Raw genomic sequence first — 22,244 nt, forward strand, 5'->3', positions numbered from 1 at the left:
CGAAAAGGTTTGTCCAGTAACTTGATATCTGAATATTAGTTTTTTGCGATTTTTGGCGTATACGATCTTGAAGTATATATAAACAATTTTGACGGTTCGATCGTTGAAATTAGTTTCGTACAATACGTATCCCATCAAAACGATAGATTCCCTAACAATTAGTTCAAGTATAACATAAGATTTTGTGGTATCCACTTGTGTAAATATTTTAAATTGACGATCAAGTTAGTTCGTTGTATTCATATAGGGTCAAGGAGTGTAGCTATAAAAAATCATCAAAATTGGAGTTAAAATAACCGTTAAATTGTGATTTTTCGTTTATAACCGTCAAAAAGTTTCTTTTCGCTACTTGATATTTGAATATTTATTTTTTGCAATTTTTGGCGTATGCGATCTCGAAGTATATACAAACAAGTTTGACGGTTTGATCATTGAAATTAGTTTTGTACAATGCGTATCCCATCAAAACGATAGATTCCCTAACACTGGAGTTTATTAATACTTTCATCAAGCATAACATAAGATTTTGTGGTATCCACTTGTGTAAATATTTTAAATTGATGATCGTATTACTTCGTTGTATTCATTTAGGGTCAAGGAGTGTAGTTGTAAAAAATCATCAAAATCGGAGTTAAAATAACCGTTAAATCGTGATTTTTCGTTTATAACCGTCAAAAAGTTTTTTCCCATTACTTGATCTCTGAATGTTTGTTTTTTGAGATTTTTGGCGTATGCGATCTCGAAGTATATACAAACAAGTTTGACGGTTCAATTGTTGAAACTAATTTCGTACAATGCGTTTCCCATCAAGTTCAATGGTATATATATTTACTAAGTAGATTTTAATTTATTTATTTTGTATGTATAATACTTAAGAAATTAAATAGTATGTATATTTATTAAGTAACTTTAAATTTATTATTGTAGTTCGGATCGGATTTTTGTTAGAAAAAATATATTATTATGGGTTTTATATAAAAAAATTAAATTTAAAATGAATAAAGTCACATTTTTAATAAATTTTACAATTATTTTAAAAAAAAAAAATTATAACTTGCGAGACGCCGTAAAGAGGTAGTTGCGCAAAACACTTTGCGCGACGTCAACATCTATCCCTCCGTCACGCAAGTTCTTAAAATTGTGGCGGTTCAATTGTTAAAAATAGGCGCTTACTTTGAATTTTCCCATATTACACTGAACAAAATGGGAAAGAGTCATCCTCCCGACTGCACCCAGGCAGTCTCCTCCTTATCCTCTCCTCATCCTCGCCTCATCTTCTCCCGTAGCCTTCCTCCTCAGCTTCCGATCAGCCTCCAAGCCCCAACAACTCTCCCACAACGACGAGGACTTCGATTCCGATTCCGATTGCAGTCATTGGCACCTCTGGCTCAGTGGAAGCACAGCAGGTCAATTTTGGTACTGAACTTGGAACTCCTGATGCTTCTTTTGCATTTACATCTTCTCTTGTGATGGGGATTAATTTCCTTTTATAGTAGTGGTTTATTTTGCTCAGAATGAAGGTTTTGATTTATTCATTTGAACGAATTGTTTTCTTTTGAACGAACTGTGATCTATCCTGCTATAGCAATGCCTTTATCTACCCAAATATGTAAAATTCTATATTTATATCAATGTCTTATCTTTGTTCTTTCCTTCTTTATTTTTCAGTGTAGCTCAAGGAGATGAATATCATGCCTTCGGAGGAACTGCAAAGGAGCACTGGGATTCAATGAGGTCCTACTATCAGAAAGTAAGATGGTTTTAACACCTTACTTTCAGCAGTTATTTTAGTAACTTACTGACTAGGGAACATTTTTCTGCAGGCTGCAACGACATATTCAAGAGGAGCACGGGAACATGCAGGTTACCTCGCTGAGCAGGTCTGGGCTTCTCTAAGAGCACAATGTTTGTTTTGTTGTTTGGGAAGTGTGTTTTCTGTGTATTGAAAAGAATGTTGTGCTTTGAGGCATGCATGTCAGTTTTTGCTATGGGTCGTGGAGTGGTTGTCCAATGTGTTCTCTAGATTTGTGGGCTTACATCCAAGAAAGCAGCATTAAATACTTCGCAATAACTCAAAGCTTGCACCTTGCACATCCATTAGTTTCCCTCCATCAATTTCCTCATCTGCCCAATGGTCTAGGGAAAACCTTACCCTAGGTTGATGGCCCTTGAGTGTTAGTTTAAGGTTCTATTTCCAAGAGGGCTAAGCCTCACGGACAACTGTTTTGTAATGTATTTAGTTATATTTGATATAAAATGAGTTGAATTCAAGTTGAGATATTAATGTTACCTCTTATCTTTCGATTGGCTAGGGGAAGGTGCAAACTAAATTGGCACAAGTGTAGACAAACTAAGCTAATGTTCTAATCTGCAGAAACAAGGACATAGAAAATGTGATAACAATTGATTTGCATGGGCAACATGTCAAACAAGCCAAGAAACTTTTAAAAATCCATCTACTGTTTGGAACTTATGCACAATGTAATTGTTTGCAATTTTCTTTTTGCTTTCTCTTTGAACAATTTTGGTCTGCAATTTTATTAGGTATGGTCTATTTACTTGTCTGCTCTGGTACAACGGTTCAATTCCTCAGGGTTATCACAGGGTGTGGGTCGCATGGTTATGAAGCAATCGGTAGGGGTTTTAAATTCTCTTTGGCATGAAATTTTTGGGGAAATAGTGGAATGCTTGGTAATGCATATTAAACTGATCAAACTGGTGGCTGAGTTAATGTATGTGTAAATAAAATGTCTCTTACTTTATGATGGTGCCTTTTTTGTATATTGCTACTGTTGTTTTGGTGTTATTTAACTCGATTGTATATTGCTACTGTTGTTCTGTTTTCTTTTTGGGAAGTTTGAGTTTTGATAACAATTACTGGAGGTTTTATTTTTCTCTTCTTCCCCTGCCATGGGGGTATTTGGCTATAATGAAAGTAATGATCTTTGAATTTTACCTTCCCATCTTTTTATGGAAACATTGCAAGAAGAAATCTCAGAACTGTCCAAAGTATATCTTGGTTTCTTTAATTGGATTATTTGATCTCTCAACTTCATAAATATAAGCTTTGTTCAAAATTTTTCTTACTACTTGCTTTGTGTAGGTCATCGAAATTGCTGAGAATGAAGGTATACAATGGAGGGAAGAGAATCGAGGAATGGTATTACTATTGATTTTGTAGTGGAACTCATGCTTTTATTAATTTCTTTTAGATTTTAGTTTTGTTGATAAATGACTCATTGACTTGTATGTTTCTGTTGTAGGAGCTTTGGTCTATGTTGGAGTTTATGGTGCCAGATCTTTTCACTACTAAGGATGTTGACTTGAAAAATCTATTAATTGGTGAAGATAGAGATTTGATTGTCCGCATGAAATCTATATTGGGACCCTTTATTTTGAGACGCTTAAAATCAGATGTTATGCAACAAGAAGTTCCTAAAATACAGCGGGTATGTTATGACTTTATGCCTAGTCATTTTATAATTATATTTCTATGGTTCAAAAAGTGTATAGATGTCGTAGTTGATCACTCGTCGTCGGAGTGTAACCAATGTGCATTCCGCATTTTCAGCAGCTACTGCTTTAGTCGTGAGTGCTTCATTGATTGGGGAGCCTACACCTTTTACTGAGGTTACTCTCACGGCGTCTCAGATTGCGGTCCAAGAAATAGCCCGGGAAGCCCAGATTGCAACCCAGTTATCGGCCCAGGACGAGAAGATAAGTATGATCTTACGGGCCTTACACATGTCCGGCCTGCAAATCCTGATGCCAGCACCTGATCTTGCTCTATCTTTGACCCTCCAGCCACATCGCCTAGCCGATACCCAGTAGCATGTTGTATCAAACCTAGAAGACTACTTGTTGTAGTTTTTGTCTTTTTTGTTTGGACATCTTGTATGTACATTTTCATATATTCTATAATTAAATACTTTTTCTTGGTTTATTAATTATTGTTTATAATTTAATTACAATATTTATTAAAAATTAAATAAAAATATTTTTGTCAAAAAAAAAAAAAAAAAAAAAAAAGAGAGTTTTGCGCGACGAAGAAGCAACCTACGTCGCGCAAAGTGTATTTTGCGCGACGTAGGATGTGCGTCGCACAAAGCGGTTTTGCGCGACGTAGAGCATGCGTCGCGCAAAGACGCTTTGTGCGACGCACATCCTACGTCGCGCAAAATACACTTTGCGCGACGTAGGTTGCTTCTTCGTCGCGCAAACCCTACTGTCACTGCCTTGGCGCGACGAAGTTGCGTCGCGCAAACCCTGAGGCAACGATTCTTGACTTTGCGCGACGAAGGCACCTACGTCGCGCAAAGTGATTTTTCTACTAGTCCGTTAAGTGCTAATGTGACTACCAACGTAGCACACCACATGGCAAAAATAATAAATTTTAATGCATTAAAATTATTATAATATTTACCCTATTTTTTTTATTAAAAAAAAAAAGGCCATCGTTTTCCCCGCGACCAAACCCCCCATCCCACCCCACCTATTTCCGGCGACCTCTTCCATCTCTTTCTCTTCCCCCTTCTCTCATTCTAACCTCAAATTGACATCGATCGGACCCACGAGATGCAGACAGGTTTCGGATATGGGAGTTGAGACTTTCGGAGTTGTCGGGATTTGAGCCGCCACCGCCGAGTTGCTGCTGCTGTTGCAGACCATGGCATTGGTGGCTGTGCCATTGTTGTTGGTTCTCGGTGAGTTTATGGGGGAATACGAATAGGGCTTCTCTCTAAATTCTTGAGGCCTTAAGCTTGTGGTGTATTCCATTTGGATTTGGTGGGTGTTCTTTCACCGCCACCGCCACCAAAATCTATTCTGAGTCTGAAGAAAAACAGAAAGAGATTGCTTTAAGATGGGGTTTGGGTTTCTACTTAGAAGAATACTTGGGATTTGGAACTGGAAGAGTGAAAAACAAGGCTTTTGATTTTTGGTTTGTCCCTTTGAAATGGGAAAAGAAAGAAAAAGGAGAAGGAAAGAAAAATGGTTGGGGGGGGGGTGGGGGTGGGGTGGGATGAGATGGGTTTTTGGATGGGAGGGGAGATGAAGAGAGTGGAGGAGAGGGAGGTGGTTGGGAGGCTCTGGAGGGAGAAGACGGGTGGGTTCTGCGTTTTCAATTTTTTTTTTTTTTTGGGAAGAAGATTTAGGTTTTTTTTTTTAAATTAAAAAATTATTTTTTTTGCCATGTGGCACACATTTGGCATCCACGTGGTATAAATCTGGCAGTCACTTCAGCACTTAACAGATTAATGAATGAAAAATGTAATGGAGACATTATTTTGAAATAAAATAGTACTTAAGGTATGAAAGTGAAATGTTTTGAAGATGTTGTAAGAAATTGAAATGAACCCCAAACTTGAGGTATGAAAGTGTAATTTACCCATAAATAAATTTCAAAAATTTTTGCCCCACAAAACAATCGTCAAGTAAGGATTTAAGGAAAAAAAATACAAAAGACATGCTCGACGAAAACATTTGTTGGGCAAATTTTTTTATTATTTTTAGAAAGTCATAATTCTCTTTGTCACGCCTAATTAATTCCTTATACACACTCTTGGAAGTAATTTTCTCCAACTTCATCCTCTCTTTAAATTTCTAGCTACATCTATTTGAGTCTTCAGTTTTGGTTGAACTTAGAGAAAAATTTGAAATCATTTTCAGAAACAAAACAAAGGGGAAAGAGTGAGTTGAACTTGGAGCGGAGAACCCTAAACAATAAATAATTGGCACATGTTGTCTCGAAACATTTTTGTTGTAGTGGAAAACAGTATCCGTACCAAAGTGTTCTGGTAGTCAACATGTGTGTTTTAAAAAAAGGAAATCGATATCAAGAGTATTAGTAGAATCAAAGATAGGTCAAATTATAAGCACCAAAATTAGCAATCTTAAGAAAACACATCACCTGCGTGGCGGATTTGGTGAATCCACTCTTCACCTTATGCGTGACTGTGCGTTTGCTCGGTGCGTGTGGATGGCTTCTCCAGTTGGCTTTCCACCATGTCCTCATCGCTCCTCATCTTCGATGGATTGGATTGCTTCTTGGGTGGCGGTTCTGAACCCCGAGAACTTTGCTATCTGTTTGATGATTCTTTGGGCTATCTGGGGTGCTCGTAACAATAGGTTGTGGAAAATGCAATGGAGGCCCCAGATATTCTCGCGTCCAGATGCATCTCTTGGTGGCAGGCTTTCATTCGAACTGCTGTCCCAACTGTGACTGCAAGTACACGCCTCCATCAGAACGTTAAATGGTCTTGGCCTCGGACAAATTTTCTGAAAATCAACATTGATGGGGCTTGGAACGAATCTTCTAAGCAGGGGGGAGTTGGCATGATTAATTTAACGATCAGGGAAGTTTTGTAGCTGCCACAAGGAGGAAAATAAACCATATTTCTTCTCCTTTACATGTGGAGGCAGTGGCCGCTCGTGAGGCTTTGCTTTTGGCGACGCAAAGGGGTTATTCAAAAGGGTAATGCTATGGAGACTCAATTTGCAGACTCAATTTTGAAAACTAAAGAACATGGAAGTTGATGATTGGATTATTGCTTAAGCATTGATAAGCATGCTCATTTCTATTGGTGACACATCATTTAGTTTATAAATTTAGTCTACAATTTGAGTCTCTTTAGCATTGCCCTATTCAAAATTTTATTCTTGAGAGCGTTTCGCTCCATATTGCGGCAGCTCCCTAGGATTCTTCTAATGACTAGTTTGAGATTGGGCTCGTTATTGAAGATTCGAAGGAGCTTTTGGCCTCAATCATTGGAGTTTCTTCTACTCATGTTTGCCGACAAGCTAATGGCATCGTCCACCGTCCACCGTCTTGCACGATTTGGTTTACTTTCAGGCTCTAATTGTAACTAGTTTGAGAAACCCCAGACCTCATATCAGATTTACTTTATGAGGAAAACTTGGTGTAACTGGGTTTTGTAACTTCATATGTTTATGGCAATGAATCTATCGACTTTTCTTCCAAAAATAAAAATAAAAATAAAAATCACAATTTTCAAAAGGTTCCTTTTCAAATTTAATATTGCAGGAATGAAGAAAAGAGAGAGAAAATGAAAGGGGCACAATTTATTGATTGGCAGCAACGGCCAAATGAACTCGAAAAAGAAAATGTAACTTCTACCTTAAGAAAAAAGAAATCTAATGAACTACAAAATTGAATTGCAATATGCATCGACGGATCGATCACTCTGATAGGCAAGGAACGACAGGTGTAGTAGAGCTTGATTTCCCACTGGCATTCTTGCATAAAGCTTTGAGTACTGGCTTTCAAGGCACAGCCGAAGTTAGGTTGACAAGATCCATTACAATGTTGGTGCAACCCACGCTACCGCAATCCAGTGTTATAGCTTGTTCACTCGCTGAAGTTCCTTGGAAGCCAGTGTAAGTCACGTCACTCATGTTTATAGCCTAAACCAAAGAAACCTTTATATAGTGAATCTAAGCCCCTTTAAAAATAAGGATAATTAGATTTTACACCTTCAAGTTTGAGGTGATTTTCAAAATAGACCATGAGGTTTCAATTCATCTAAAATTGCACCATGACGTATTGGAATTGTATCAATTCATCTAAAATTGCACCATATCCTCCCTTCAAACAAATCAAGAAGAGTGTTATTAAATATCTAAAATAATTATTTGAAAAACATGTTACATCACAAACTGTTTCGTCCAGAAAAATGATATATTGTAGAGAGAAAGTCTACTATTGTAAGAGACCGATTTACATTAGAGGGTATCAACACATGCACAAATTTTATCCACCTAAAAACGTAAATGATATTTACCTTCCAAGTCTTGATTCTTGCACCATTTTGAGTATCGGTGAAGGTACAATGTTGAACATGCACTTGTTCAACTCTATCATCAGCTCCACCTTGTCCTAAGCTTCCCACACTTTAGAAACAGAACACACACGCATACAGTTAAAAAGTCAATTAGAAAAATAGTTTGATTAGGTTGTTTGAAACCAACTAAGGCTTAGGATTTAGGGACCCTTTTATTGTTCGTCAAGTTTCATTTTGTGACGAAAATGTAAAAGACAACTTTTTCACATACCTAATACCGTGACCTGGTCCACATGCCACATTTGTTATGTATACAAAAGAAGAGCCACCCTTAATTGCAATGCAGTCATCACCTATGTATTGTAAACAATTAATCATATGTTACGAAGAATATATGCAAGTAAATAACATAAACAACTAAACAATGACAAAAAATATCATGGGTGTCCACAACGTAATATGCCATGTTGACGTGCCTTCAAGTATAAAATCATTGATCACCATGTTAAAATTTAACTTAATAGGCGACATCACGTCAATAATGTTAAGCAATGTTACAATTACACAAACTTGGCAAAACTTCAAGTTGAAATACTAGTGAACTCATAGTTATGAATACAAAGATACTTAAGCTTCAAATATATATAAAGTAATGTGAATTACCGGTTCCAACGGAAGAGTCACGTATATCTATTTGACTTGACCAACTGATGTCAATGCCATCAGTGTTGGGGCTATTTTCAGGTGCATTAGGTGGACATTTGATATATGTACACCAGTGCATTGATGGATCATGATATGATTTCTTGGGCTGTCCTGAGAAGTAAAAAGGTATATTACCGATGGTGCTTTGCAATGAAACTTATCCTCCTGAACATACATATTAACAAAAAAAACCTGATGAGTTTTTAATTTTCATAAATAAAACATGAAAAACGGTATTTTAATTATAGTTGTGAGTTAATTTACCTACTTGGTTCCACCAAATTGCACCCTTCCCATTTACATGTCCGCTTCCCTTGATGATCAGACCCTTCACGTCTTCGAAGCATAACCAGCATCCAGATTCGCACGCCGTTGTCCATACATTAGGATCGGAAGGACCCACAATATTCCCGTCAACCTGATTAAATTCAAAAAGACGTTAAATTAATCATTCACACATTATAATTAAAAGAGGAAATGCATGCATAACCCTAAACCTTAGTTGATTAATCAAGTACAAGGATTAACGAAAAGAAATCAACGAAAACCATATATATGCAGATATACCTGAATTTGAACATTGTTGGACTTGCAAGGACCCAAAAATCTGAGAGGGTTGAGTAAGTAGGTTTTCCCTTGTGGGATGCTTAGGGTTTGTGAAGATCCTGGAGTTCCACATGCTCTTTGCCATGCCTTCAAGTGAGGAAAAAAATCATATAATTAAAGTGAGGAAAAGATTTATCTAATTACTTGTGAATCATCTGCGACGCCATCTCCAGATGCACCAAAATCAAACACATTATAAGTACCATTTTGCCCGTATCCAATGCCAAAACTAGATGTAGGTCCTGCACACAGAATTTAAAAAAATAAAATGACAAGCTAATTTTAGTAGAGAAAGAAGTGACGTTAGTACTAAGCAAGAATGAATCGAGTCCAGAAATTGCAGTGTTCCTCACCATTATCAGTACGTAAGTATATGCGAGATGAATTAAAACTCAATTTCTTAACTTAATTTACCGATAATCACCCTACGCTCCTCCCTCTTCTTATACATGGTGTGGGAGTTGGCCGTGCATGCATGCAGTCACTATACTAGGATTAACGATTAATGACTATTAATCAGTACATTTGGGTATGCAATTGTTTTATGTATGTAAAATACAGTCCACGGTTAGCAGGGTTGTTTTTTTATTTTTATTTTGGGATAAAATTAGGGTAATGCTAGAGAGAACAAATTTTAAACCAAAATGCAAACTAGATGATGTGTCACCAATAAGAAATAAGCACGTTAATCAACGTTTAAGTAATAATCTAATTATCAACAACCACATCATTTGGTTTACAAATTGAATTTAAAAAATTTGATCTCCCTAACATTATTCATAAAATAAAGTCTATGCATGCAGTCACTACCTAATATTATTTCTTTCAAAGTGCACTGCCACAATTTTTTTTCCCTCTTCTTTTTTTCTTCATATTTTTAAATTTTTGAATTTTTATAAAACATTCATCGAATCCATAGCGACTGAAGATATGTACCAAAAATGGAAAGTGTACAATTACAAAATTTAAAATATTCATCTAGGAGTATTCCTTTTCACTTGTAAGTAAGAAGTCTTAGGTTCAATTTTCGCCAAAGGTGAATTTGAACCATATTATTGCTAACTCATTGTGAGGCTAAACCCACCCCTCCTCCTTAATGTAGATAATATCGTTTGTTAAAAAAAATAATTGAATCCATGATTCATGCAGTATTTCTAAAAAATTTAAAACATTCTTCTAATCCATAAGAACTAAAATTATGTGTTATAACTTGTGCGTATATACCTTAATCTAATACGTAGAATGTTTTATATCATAATTGATCAGATTAATAATGACTTTATATAGTGAAATTTAGACACAGCATCACGATCGTAGTGCACTTATAAGATTAACTAAACTGATTTCATGATCAATCATAGTCGGGCAAACATTCTAGCTACGACCTTGCTCGACGAAATCTTGTAGAGCAAAACCTTTAACGACAAAATCCTGTCAGACAAAACCTTTAACGCGAAATCCTTTTGTCTGGAAATGATGTTTTTTTACAGTGTCGTTATTGGAGTTCCGCATGCATAGTTGGTGGGAGTTGGATTTCTTAAAACTGAAATTCTTTTACCACCTCATATATTACATAATTATTGGGGTTTTTTTTTTCTTAATAATTTCTCTTGTCATGTAGTTGATTGATATGTTACATGGCGAGAGCATCTCTCAAATGTTTTGTTATTTCCTAAGTGTCTCTTTTTTTTTTTTTTTTTGATACAATATGTTATTTTTATTTCCAAAGTTAAATTTGCTATGCGAAGAACAATATATATACATCTCATCCATATAGCATGCACATGAATTATTCTGTCAATAACAATTTCAGTTTTTTAGAATAAACGTTCATCAATAAAAAATGGATTGTGGAGAGGAAAATATTGGAGCAAAGGGACAAAGAGAGAAATCAAATTCAGGTACATAGAAGACCAAGGGGCACTTGCAACCAATATGAAATGTGTTCTCTAATTCCATTATTCTTTACCACTCGATCGTTACTAAAATTATCTTTCAAAAATCTACACACCAGAATTGGTGGAGTCCTGTAATTCATCACTCCTAATTGATCTATAACTATCACCTTCATTAGAATTTTTAATAAAAGACAAAATCTTCACTTCCACAGTCACCTCCACCCTCGCAAACACCGTTCAGGCAAGGCACAGTAGGTGTGGAGCAGCTTGATGTTCCTTTTGCATTCAGACAATAAGCAGAAACCTCACTTCCATAGTCCCATGATGAAATGTTAATCTTGTTCATTGAAATGTTGGTGCAATTTGTACTTGCACACTTCAATGTGATTGCATCCTTCCTAGCACTAGTTCCCCTCACACCAAAATATGTAACATTGCTCACTGACACTGCCTCCGTCTGCAACATTAATTAATTAATTAATTGCACAAAATAATTAGAAATTTTGCATGTGTAATTAACTAAAACTTTTATTTTTATTTTTTTAATAACAGTCAATATGTTATCAAAACTCATGTATATCTTTACCGAATTTTTGCAATCGTGTCGACCATTGCAGTAAAATTGGTCGATGATGATCGGATTTTTGGCTTCCCTAAGATGGATGTTTTGGAAATGGATGTTCCTGGCGTACCCTGAACCTCCCTGATAAACAACAATGTTTATGAGATTCTTAAATTAAAGTTATTGATCAAGTAACTGATGGTTCCTGTCTAAATGTGTGGTCCACATTCATTGTAGCCAACGAACACTACTCGTTAATTATAAAGTTTGGCCCAAAATATTGTTGTCCCTAAACGCTACCTGCCAGGTCTTGATCCTTGCTCCATACATGGACTCTGTGAGGGTACAATTTCCCACGAACACTTCTTCAACTGTTTCAAACGCTCCTTGTGCTCCAAGGCTTCCCACGCTACAAGATCAAACAAAGTTCTAATTCATTTTATAATATATTCTTTCATATATATGTTTTTGCTCCATCTCTTGTCTTGTGGATAGAGAAAGCAAAATCGAATTTGAATTTGGTAATCTAAAGAAACTCATGTGAAAACACTTGCTCCAAGGCCCCTTTTTTTATTTTCTTGTGAGATGCACACATTGTATCTATTTCATGTAAGTTTCTCTTTTATGTAGATTCTATATCAACAAAAGAGAAATTAGGTCATTGACAAACCTTATACCATGCCCTGGGCCACACATAATCCCTGTAATATTGATCTTGGAACAATTTCCCTTGATAGCAATGCAGTCATCCCCTAAAATCAATAAAAAGTAAAATCATTATTTTTATTAATACGAACAGAACCACCTAATTAAGTAACAGATATTGGGATTACCAGTTGCAATGGTACTTTCATGGATGCTCACATTTTTTGAGCTTGAGAGATCAATTCCATCAGTGTTAGGGCTTGATTCAGGTGCAGTTATATTGAGATGAGTGAGAGTTACATTTTCACTGTTACTGATATAAATATGGCTTCTTGGGCTATTAACATGAGTAAGTCCCCTAAGATGAAGATTAGAGCAGTTACTGAGCCGTAAAGCCTGCAATACAATCACACGTAACTAATTAGACACTTCTTTTATTAGGATTGTTTTTAGTTTAAAAGAAGGGGCTAAATTTCTTTTAGGATTTCTCTTATAACCAATTAGCCACTTCTTACCTAAATTTCTATTATAAATTAAAAGTGAGAAATGATTTTTATTATCGTTCTATACATATCTTTTTTTTTTAATCATGTTCCTTGATTCTCTTTTAATTTATTCAATGCAAATGTTAAATATAACAAAAGTGCGGAGTGTGAAAATGAGTGTTTAAAAATCACTTTCCTAATATGTTTCGACAATATTAAGAAGAGTGGTCTTACTGTAGGACTATAGCAGTTTCCTTTACCCTGAAAATCGAGAGACTGGTATCTGATTATTTCCTGGACATAAATTAAAGTTTGGTTACCTATGTCATGATGTAATATGGGTAAGGTTAATATGCACATAGAATGAGAAATGTGTACTTTGTGTTTGTGGTGTTCCTTTGGTTTATTCCACCAATTTTCACCCTGGCCATCAATCTTTCCCGATCCATTGATCATGAGGTTGTCCACGTTTGAAAATAGTAGCCAGCTATTTCCAACACAACCAGTCCATCCACTTATATACGCAGGAGCAATGATAGTTCCAAAAAACTGCATCCAGCAAAATTAAGTTTCAATTGATCAATTTGAATACTGAACAAAACTGTAAATAATCGATCCAAAAGTTGTTAGAATGTGAGCATGACAGTGGGAGTTAGAACCGGTTATAATGCTTTAAATGAATCTTGATACTTAGCACTCATAGTTCGATTAGAATTATGTGTCAGTTTCGGATCCTACACGATTTTAATAGGATTATTTCAATATAAATAGTAATCAGCGCTCTCACAGAATAGGCAGCTCATTAATGGACTTAGACCTATTGTAAGTCGAGCATATTGTTGTGCAAGAGAGGAGAAGCTTACTCTTGAAGTCAAGCTATGACTTATCTTCTTCGAATTTTGAAGAACAGATTATTCTTACATGCGGTATTAGAGCCTTAGTTAAAAACTCTCATGATTTTCCATTATTAATTATTCTTACAAAAATATAATCCAACTTTTCAGTTACTTTTTTTAATGCCGGTGATATTCTACACTACAAGAAGAAGGATTCGAATTTGAGTCCATCGATGGAACACATATGAAACAACTTATACTGGTTAGAAGCTCCCAAAAAAGCATTTTTTATTTATTTCAACCATAACTAACTACCAAAAACGTTTTCTGCTATCTGAATACTACTTTGACATTTTCAAAATGCTCCAATGAACAAATTAATTAGTACCTTAATTTGAACAGATCTCGACTTGCAGGGGCCCTGGAAATGCACGGGTTTCAGTTTAAATGTCTTTCCGCAAGGTATTTCAAGCATTGGCAGACCATAATAACTTCCTTCAGCTTCACACAACTCCTTCCATGCTTTTAAAAAGGCCTTTCATTGCACAAGATATATATATATATATATCTTAGAAGGCAACTTTGAGGATTTAAGAATTAAAACGTAATTAACTAATTACAGTAAAAAAACTGCAGACACAAAGTTGAAGGCATGAAGATATTTATTACTTCGGAATCATCGTGCTGGCCATCTGCAAAGGCGCCATAGTCAAGCACGTTAAAAATATTACTTCGGGTTTCATCCACAGCGCCAAGCACAAAACTCGTTAAAGCAATATAAAGCATCAAACTGGTGCGCAGTAGTTCCTGCATGAAATATATATGTAGTAGTTATACTAACTTAGAGAATGATAATATATGCCTGATTTATTAACACTTCGTGTGAGCAAATTTTAGGAGTACTCCAAATACAGTTATGTGACGTTATTATTTCACTCAAATTATAACATATGTATTTGTTTTCCATTAATATACGCTAGAAGTAAGACATCAGACATGTGAAATCTTATACCACGTATTACGTGTGCCATAGACAGATAAAAAATTCTCTATTCTATGCATGTATATGTATGTATGTATATAAATACATATTCCCAAATATAGTCGTAGTACTAGCTAGTAAAAACTACCTTACAGATAATAGGATTGCAAGATGAAAAAGGATGTAGAAATTCTTGTATATGGATACCATTTTGAATATAATATCCACTGAAGAAATGGGTATTAGGCATGGTTTACATCAACTTGGCCCGACTTCTATAAATAGGAACAGTATTGGAGCAAAGAACTGCATCCTATTAACTCTCTTTCCTGTTATTCCAAAACACATATCTGCAGATGAGGAAAGTGTTTATTGCCATGGCTCATGGTGTTTGACTCAGTTCGATGGTTTATAATTTATGAGAAAGTGCTCTATACAGACTCAAAATTGAGATCTCAATTCGGGGAACACTATGACTTGTGAAAAACATTTTTGATTGCAACAGTTACACCTTCATGTATTCTTATTAATTCACGTATTAAATATAGGCGGATAGCAGTTATAATTTATTGATAAACAGATATTGTGTATTTAGCATAAGTGACTTAAAAACACTATATAACAATGTGAAACTGTACTACCAAAAAACTCCTCGCGTCCTGTGAGTTACATCGTATTCGTCAATGCATCTTAGTGCTGGTGCATTGAAGAAGAGAGTAGCTTGTCAATCAATTCCCCAAACATAAGTTATGGTTCGACTTAAAAGCCATCATTTATAGGTTTTAAGTTTCCGATTTGAGTCTGAAAAAACTTTCGGGTACATCGGAGATGTCCCAAATATTGCAAATGGGTGAGAGTGTGATTATGACAACGGGTGACTAGAACCAGTTCCTAGTGTGTTGGACTTCGTAATTTACCAAAATAGTAACGGGGACACTTCGGTCATTTTAAGCTTGTCACACGATCATTCTTTTATTTGACCGTTGAATTATATAAATTAAACAAAAACAACAAATATGATTAAACAAGAACGTAAAAAATGCTTTTCATCCTTTCTCGAACAGAACTGTTACAAACAGGTTTTTCGACATCATCATTTCCCCAATAGAAATGCATTCGGAATTCAGAAATCTTGCATTATCAGATACCGATATAAAAATAAACAGAAATAACGTCGAACAAAATCTTCATAGTAAAATCTCAATACCGACACGAAATAATATTAAAGCAAATAACATTTTCTTTGTTCTCCCTCCTCCTAGTGTCTCATCCTTTCTGTTTTGACCGACCCTGCGAGATGGCTGGTACTTCATACATAATACTGCAAATGAATTCTAAAATTTCCAACTCTGCTAACATCTCAAACCAAGCCCTACAGGGTAACAGGTTGTGGAGGACCGCAAATTTCTACACACCCATATTTAAAAACACTTATACATCAGCGTCGAGCTTCTACCGCATAAAACAAATCGTTCAAAATCAGTCTGATAAAATAACAGAACGGTTTGCAACACCCTCCACCACCAGTGCAAATGATGCCTTCATACTGAGATGTAAACTTCAATTAAGATGGCACTGCATACAAAGAAGATAGTGCATTAGGAACGCGTAAATTCAGCTAATCACCTGTCAGAAGCACAGGAAGGGCTAGACGCGAGTAGTAAATTAGAATTATGGTCCGACTTGCAGTAACGATTGACATATCAAAACTGGTAAACTAAACGATGAAGAAATAGCAGGACATTAATGGAAAGAGAAGGAAAATATCAACCATTTACTGCCATGTGGTTAAGTTGCTAACTGTTTTCATTAGAAAAATAAACCCTAATTCTTTTCCTAAATAAAACAGAATAAAAAAAATTCATAAAACATAAACTTGGCGAGGTTAGTTATTTAGGGAAACCCCAAAAGATAGGTCTTTTGTTTTTTATTATCTCATTTTTCTGTTCAAGAATAAAAAACTGGGGATGTTAACTGTTAAAAATAATTTTTACTGAAGAAAGGCAAATTATCGGTGTTGTACGGTCAAAATAAAAACAAATCTGAGAAGATTGTTAAATGTGATACAGGTGCTTCTGTTTCCTAATTCCAATCAGTTATTTTCTGACCTTTAGACCAAAAACAAAAGTTGACTATAAAGCAAAACACCAGAAAAAAAATATCCAGCAAAGAAAACATACTGTATGTGGCAGTATCGATCTGTTCAGGAAGCTCCTTTATGTCAACCTCAAACCTCTCCTGAACCTGCATTTGCATACCCAATAAGTTTAAAACAACGGAAAAATTACAATAAACAGAAGAGAACACACGTGGATAACTAATTTCATACATCATTTAGAACATCAGAGTCTGCTGCGGATGAAACAAACGTAATAGCAAGACCTTTGGTGCCAAACCTACCAGCTCTGCCAACCTGTCAGAATTTTTATGTGAAAGCAAGAAGTTAGATCCAAGATATATTCGTGAATGTGTTAGCTGTTCATCGTCATGTTAATCATCAGAATACTACTACCTACTACCATCCATCTTTGTACCAGGCACAATGTAAATGATCTTATTCTGAACCCAAAAACTATAATACACTCTTAACGTAGCAGATCTATTACATATGAATATAAATTAGTTGCCAGCCATTCACATAAGAGACAAAAGACATAATAGAATTGCATTTTAATCTATATTTATATAAACAGTAAACCACACCGCATAAATGCTCATGCATTATGATCATCAAAATACATTTTCAATATCAGGCCTCTCTTCCAGCTACAAGTAACCCCAAAAGAAAAACTAGAATTCTTTCTTAGTTTTCCTTTTATGGAAAGGAACCAAAGGCATATAATTATGCACCACAATACCCAAAAAGAAAAGATAAACAGACGCTAATCAAAAGACAAAACATAAGCTAAAATTCAGTTAGACAAGACTTATTTCAAGAATCAAACCATAATATCAACTTACCCTGTGTAAATAAGTGTCAGCAGAATCTGGCATGTCGTAGTTGATAACAATGTTAACACGCTCAATGTCGATTCCTCTACCGACTAAATCAGTTGCCACGAGAATCCTGTTCTGACCCTCCTTGAATCCTTGTACCGCTTCAACCTACAAAAGAGATACAATTTAAAATTAAACGGTCACCCTCCCAAATGAAATAACTAGGCCAAAAAATGACGACAAGTTCAACAAAACATTTTAAACGACACAAGGGCAATCAGAGGAGAGAAATAGGGGCAGTGGGACACAAACACCAGAAGATAACCGGAGAGAGTACTCATCGCCTATAACATCAATTTAAAAGTATGAAAAAACTCTAAAGCACAAGAGTCACCAGGCATGCAACTTGAGAAAAATAACATTTATATAACACCAGACAACTATATAGAGAGAAGAAAAAAAAATATAAGACACTGAATCATTAACTTTATAAATAAATACACAGTATAATAAACACCGAAACAAAGCTGGTTAGCTAATAGTTTGAATCAAATTTTATAAAACTGTTGAGAAAACTTTGATTTAAAGATGGAAAATGACATAAACTACTAAGATCAACCAAAGCAAAAGTTGGGGTAATGAAATATCCCAAATCCAATAAAAAAAAAATAAATTTGTGACAAAAAGGTGTCAGAGTAACAAGAAGTAAAAACTCGCCAAGGAATACAATATGGAATAATAATATATAGGAATTAGTAACAAACCTTTCTTCTTGGCTCATTCCAGAATGGATGCATATAGAGGGAAAGTTACACTCTGAAAGCAGTTTGTTCAGCTCAGCAGCTCTGCTAACGCTTTTGACGAATATAACAACTTGATTGAAGTCCAATGCATCAAGGAGGTCATTCAACTTGCGGTTCTTCTCTGCCTCGGTTAACTTGATGTAGTGCTGAAATTTTAGATTATTGAGGTAAGACTCTTGTTTATTTTTATGAAGGAACAGTGAAAGGTAATAATTATATGAATAAATAAGTGTAATAAACTAAAAGACCACTTGCAAACTAAATACCTGCACTAGACCATGCAAGGTCAACTTGGCTTCATCATCAACATATATTTCCATAGGCTGAAAGGAACAAATGTCACAGTAAATCATATTAGGGGCCTTCCTCAAGCTAATAGAATCCAGAACGAAATGAATGACGGATGCACATCTCCTGAATCAAGATTCCGCTCCATCTGTTTTGTCTCCTTGAAGTTAACTTTTTCTAAATCACTTTAAGCCACCACCATTGACGCTCAATACAATCTATTAAGAAATTTGACTGCTGACCAAGGCTGATCCCAGTGGGGACACCAACATGAGTACCCCCGCTCCCCAACACCGCCAACCCACCCACCCACCCACCCAACCGCTCTCACCCTTGACTGGAAAATAATGCCAATACACTGGACTACAAATTTAAACCCACAAGATGACTTACTAAAAACAAAAAAGCCAAACCCAACGAGGAAGATAAACCTAAGGAAATACTAATGCAGATTGCAAAGCACTTATCCCACAACTGAGAGAACTCCTAGTAGATGGCCTCCTTTGTGTCTTACTCTCGCTTTTTACTCCAGATGAACACCCTTGTCAAGCCGCAAATTCCAAATAAACGGCTGACTATGGTGGTATCCAAATAAACACGATGCCAACGGTAAGCACGTTATGTAACCACCAGATTCGACTTAATTACAAAATCTCTCGGAGAATGTGGGATTATGAAAAAAGAGACTTCAAAATTGAAGTAGATTCGGCCATGGGACATTACATCTTGCATAAATTTCTTGCAAACCGGGCGAATGTCTTTGCTGAGTGTTGCGGAAAACATCATCACTTGCTTATCGTGAGGCGTCATCTTGAAGATCTCCTGCACATCTCTCCTCATGTCTGCATTGAGTAGAAGCAAATATTAAGATGTGGGGACACTAACTGAGACATACATAAAAATCAGAGCACAACCAAAATTCAAAATAGGTAAAATCCATACCAAGTGATTCAAGCATCTTGTCGCATTCATCAAGGATAAAATGCCTCACATTCTTCAAGGAGAGGTCTTTATCTCTTGCCAGTGCTAGTATTCTTCCAGGAGTTCCAACAACAATGTGCGGGCATTCATTTTTCAGTAAATCTTTGTGAAGTTTGATATTAACACCACCATAGAAGACAGCAACCTTGAGATCAGGCAAGTATGTACTGAACCTCTCAAATTCATGACAAATCTACACAAGAGTTCAATCGCAAATTAGTATTGAATAAACAGGAACAGATGGAAAAAATTCAGTAGCACATTACTATTATAATCAGATCCCAAATGTACCTGGTATGCTAATTCTCTAGTATGGCAAAGGACAAGGGCAGAGACTTGGCCTGCGACAGGGTCAATCTGCTGTAAAGATGATAAAACAAAAACAGCAGTTTTTCCCATCCCAGATTTAGCTTGACAAATAACATCCATTCCGAGGATAGCTTGAGGGATACATTCATGTTGCACTGATGAACCAAAGAAAACCGCATCGAAGGAACCATTGGTAAGTAAAACATAACGTCTCCAATCTGTTTATGAAAGTCTTTACCGAAACTCTAATAGTTCTCTGAATTCAAGATTATGATAGTAGGACAAATTACCTGAAAAACATGAAGTAAACTGAATTAGAACTAAGCACATAAAAGAAAACAAATGAGAAGAGGCCCGAGAAGTTAAATATTTAACCGAAAAAGAAATAGATTGATAAAAATAACATAATGGGGATTCAAATATACTTAAATGACCAAAAACATAATCATAAACTTCACCCATGAAACAGGAAAAAAAAATCAAGATAACATGGTTTGACTTCGGCTACAAAATAGCAATCGAAAAGTCTAAGTTCAAGAGTTTACCTTCAGAAGGATGCTCAAATCCAGAGTCGACAATAGACCGAAGAAGCTCAGGCTTCAAAAGGAAATCTCTGAACCCTGAACTGTGAATTCCAACATATCCCCTGCAAAAAAGCAATTACGAACATAACTTAGACCTAAATAATATTCAACTGCAATCAGAATACTTCTGCATTACGATCGGATTTTGAATTACAACAATCATATGCAAGCAACGGATAATAAGCAATTAGAATAACGAAAAGGTTGAATTTTTAATTCCGATCGACCAAACAACGGACTAAAAAAAAAATAAGTAAGCAAATCCGTATAACAAAAACTCACTTTTTGGGGGCTTCGCCGTTGACTTTAGCTGCAGAGTCAGGGGCCTTCTCCTCCTCTTCTTCGTAATCGACGAGCTCCTCGTCGTAGACGTCATCCCTTGTTTCGCCCATGTTCTGCTGAGAAATGGAGACTTCCAATTAGGGTTTTTCGAAGCTCGAGACGCAAATTAGGGTTTTGAACTTTGAATCGGAGAAATTAGGGTTTTGGAGATAGAGAATTATACCTGAGTTAGGAAGAATTAAGAGTGAAAGTATTGAGTTTTGGGGATTCTGCAATTGAAAAAGTTAGATGAAAACGCGAATTTGAAAATTTTTGTTGTTACAGAGAGAGCGGAGAGAGAGAGGGACGAGACCTCGACGAAAAAGGAGAGCAAGAGAAAGTGTGAGTGATAGGGTTACAGTAATTGGGAGCCACATATATATAAGTAGCCGCATCCCAGAATTGTCCTTGGAGTTGTCCGCAATTGCAAAATGATTTTTCAGGATTTTTTTTTTGCGTAAATTGTAGCAATTGTCTTTCAACTAAAAATTCATTACCATTGTTCCTCAACTCGTTAAAATGTATATGGTCCCTCAACTAAAAATTCATTATCATTGGTCCCTCAACTTTATCCTAATTCGAGTAATGGTCCCTCAACTTTAATTCAAGTGTAGCAATAGTCCTTCCAACATAACTTGTTTTGACAAAATTCTGACGAAGTTGACGAAAATAACCATAGCTACACGTTTTGATGAGTTGAGCGATCCCAATTGTAGCAATAGTCCTTCCAACATAACTCATGTTAACAAAAGTTTGACGAAGTTGATGAAACTGATCATAACTGCACATTTTGATGAGTTAGGGACTAATGGTAATAGATTTTTAGATGAAAGACCATTGATACAATTTACTATTTTTTCTTTTTTAAAACATTATTTTTTCTTTCTTTATTTTCATGGTAACAAGTGACTATTTACTACAGTAATGGAAATGTGTTAAGTCGTTGCATGACAGTGTGAATTCAAACATCATCGATAACTAATCTAATATCTAATCTAATAAAATCTATCATTTAACTCAAAAAAAAAAAAAAAGTTGAGTGACTGTAATTGATTTTTGGTCCTAATCATACGGGAAAAAAAGTATTTGTTAAAAAACCAAAAAGAAAAAAAAAATTGTACAACATTGACATGAAACGGATACTACTTTCTTAATAAAAAAAAAAACAAAATGATTTCTAATTCAATGCGCGCAAAAAAAAAATTTAAAAATATGCAAGGCTCGTGTTACGATTCGTAATACAAACTTGGAAAATTCAAGTTATAAATTGATTCGAAAGAAATTGTTCTAATATTTAATTATTTTTCTTTTTAGTAACTTATGATTTTCTCGATCCAAACAAGTAGACGACTTCGAAGTTTGGATAAAGGCCAACCATGTCACTGTATAAGGAGTTGATCCTAACCCTGTACCACCCACTTTCTCACCTCTATTGGGCTTGACTTGTAACCAACCTCCAAAAATGCATCTATTTATGACATCCAGTTTCTCAAGTATTACAAC

General features: G+C 35.6%; 2 protein-coding genes across 2 annotated transcripts; both read right to left on the bottom strand.

Annotated features, from left to right (window-relative positions):
• Nucleotides 1-7,281: 7,281 nt before the first annotated feature.
• On the bottom strand, nucleotides 7,282-14,567 carry LOC103946806 (probable polygalacturonase At3g15720). Its single transcript, XM_048578122.1, is given in 19 exon segments — nucleotides 7,282-7,422; nucleotides 7,553-7,603; nucleotides 7,800-7,908; nucleotides 8,071-8,152; nucleotides 8,463-8,549; nucleotides 8,552-8,669; nucleotides 8,773-8,922; nucleotides 9,072-9,197; nucleotides 9,255-9,352; nucleotides 11,225-11,465; nucleotides 11,595-11,711; nucleotides 11,871-11,979; nucleotides 12,241-12,322; nucleotides 12,404-12,611; nucleotides 12,935-12,994; nucleotides 13,079-13,249; nucleotides 13,925-13,957; nucleotides 14,206-14,343; nucleotides 14,559-14,567. Coding segments are annotated over 19 exon segments (2,130 nt in total).
• A 1,120-nt stretch (nucleotides 14,568-15,687) lies between these two features.
• Nucleotides 15,688-21,086, bottom strand: LOC103946692 (DEAD-box ATP-dependent RNA helicase 15). Its single transcript, XM_009357451.3, is given in 13 exon segments — nucleotides 15,688-16,093; nucleotides 16,699-16,762; nucleotides 16,848-16,931; nucleotides 17,480-17,607; nucleotides 17,610-17,623; nucleotides 18,220-18,404; nucleotides 18,525-18,581; nucleotides 19,270-19,388; nucleotides 19,489-19,720; nucleotides 19,819-19,991; nucleotides 20,382-20,482; nucleotides 20,703-20,818; nucleotides 20,926-21,086. Coding segments are annotated over 12 exon segments (1,278 nt in total). The 5' UTR covers nucleotides 20,813-20,818; nucleotides 20,926-21,086; the 3' UTR covers nucleotides 15,688-16,082.
• Between the last annotated feature and the right edge of the window lie 1,158 nt (nucleotides 21,087-22,244).

Source organism: the organism of the source record quoted next, unplaced genomic scaffold (assembly GCF_019419815.1).
Source record: "Pyrus x bretschneideri cultivar Hongxiangsu unplaced genomic scaffold, Pyrus_bretschneideri_v1 Contig1, whole genome shotgun sequence".
Classification (NCBI taxonomy): domain Eukaryota; kingdom Viridiplantae; phylum Streptophyta; class Magnoliopsida; order Rosales; family Rosaceae; genus Pyrus; species Pyrus x bretschneideri.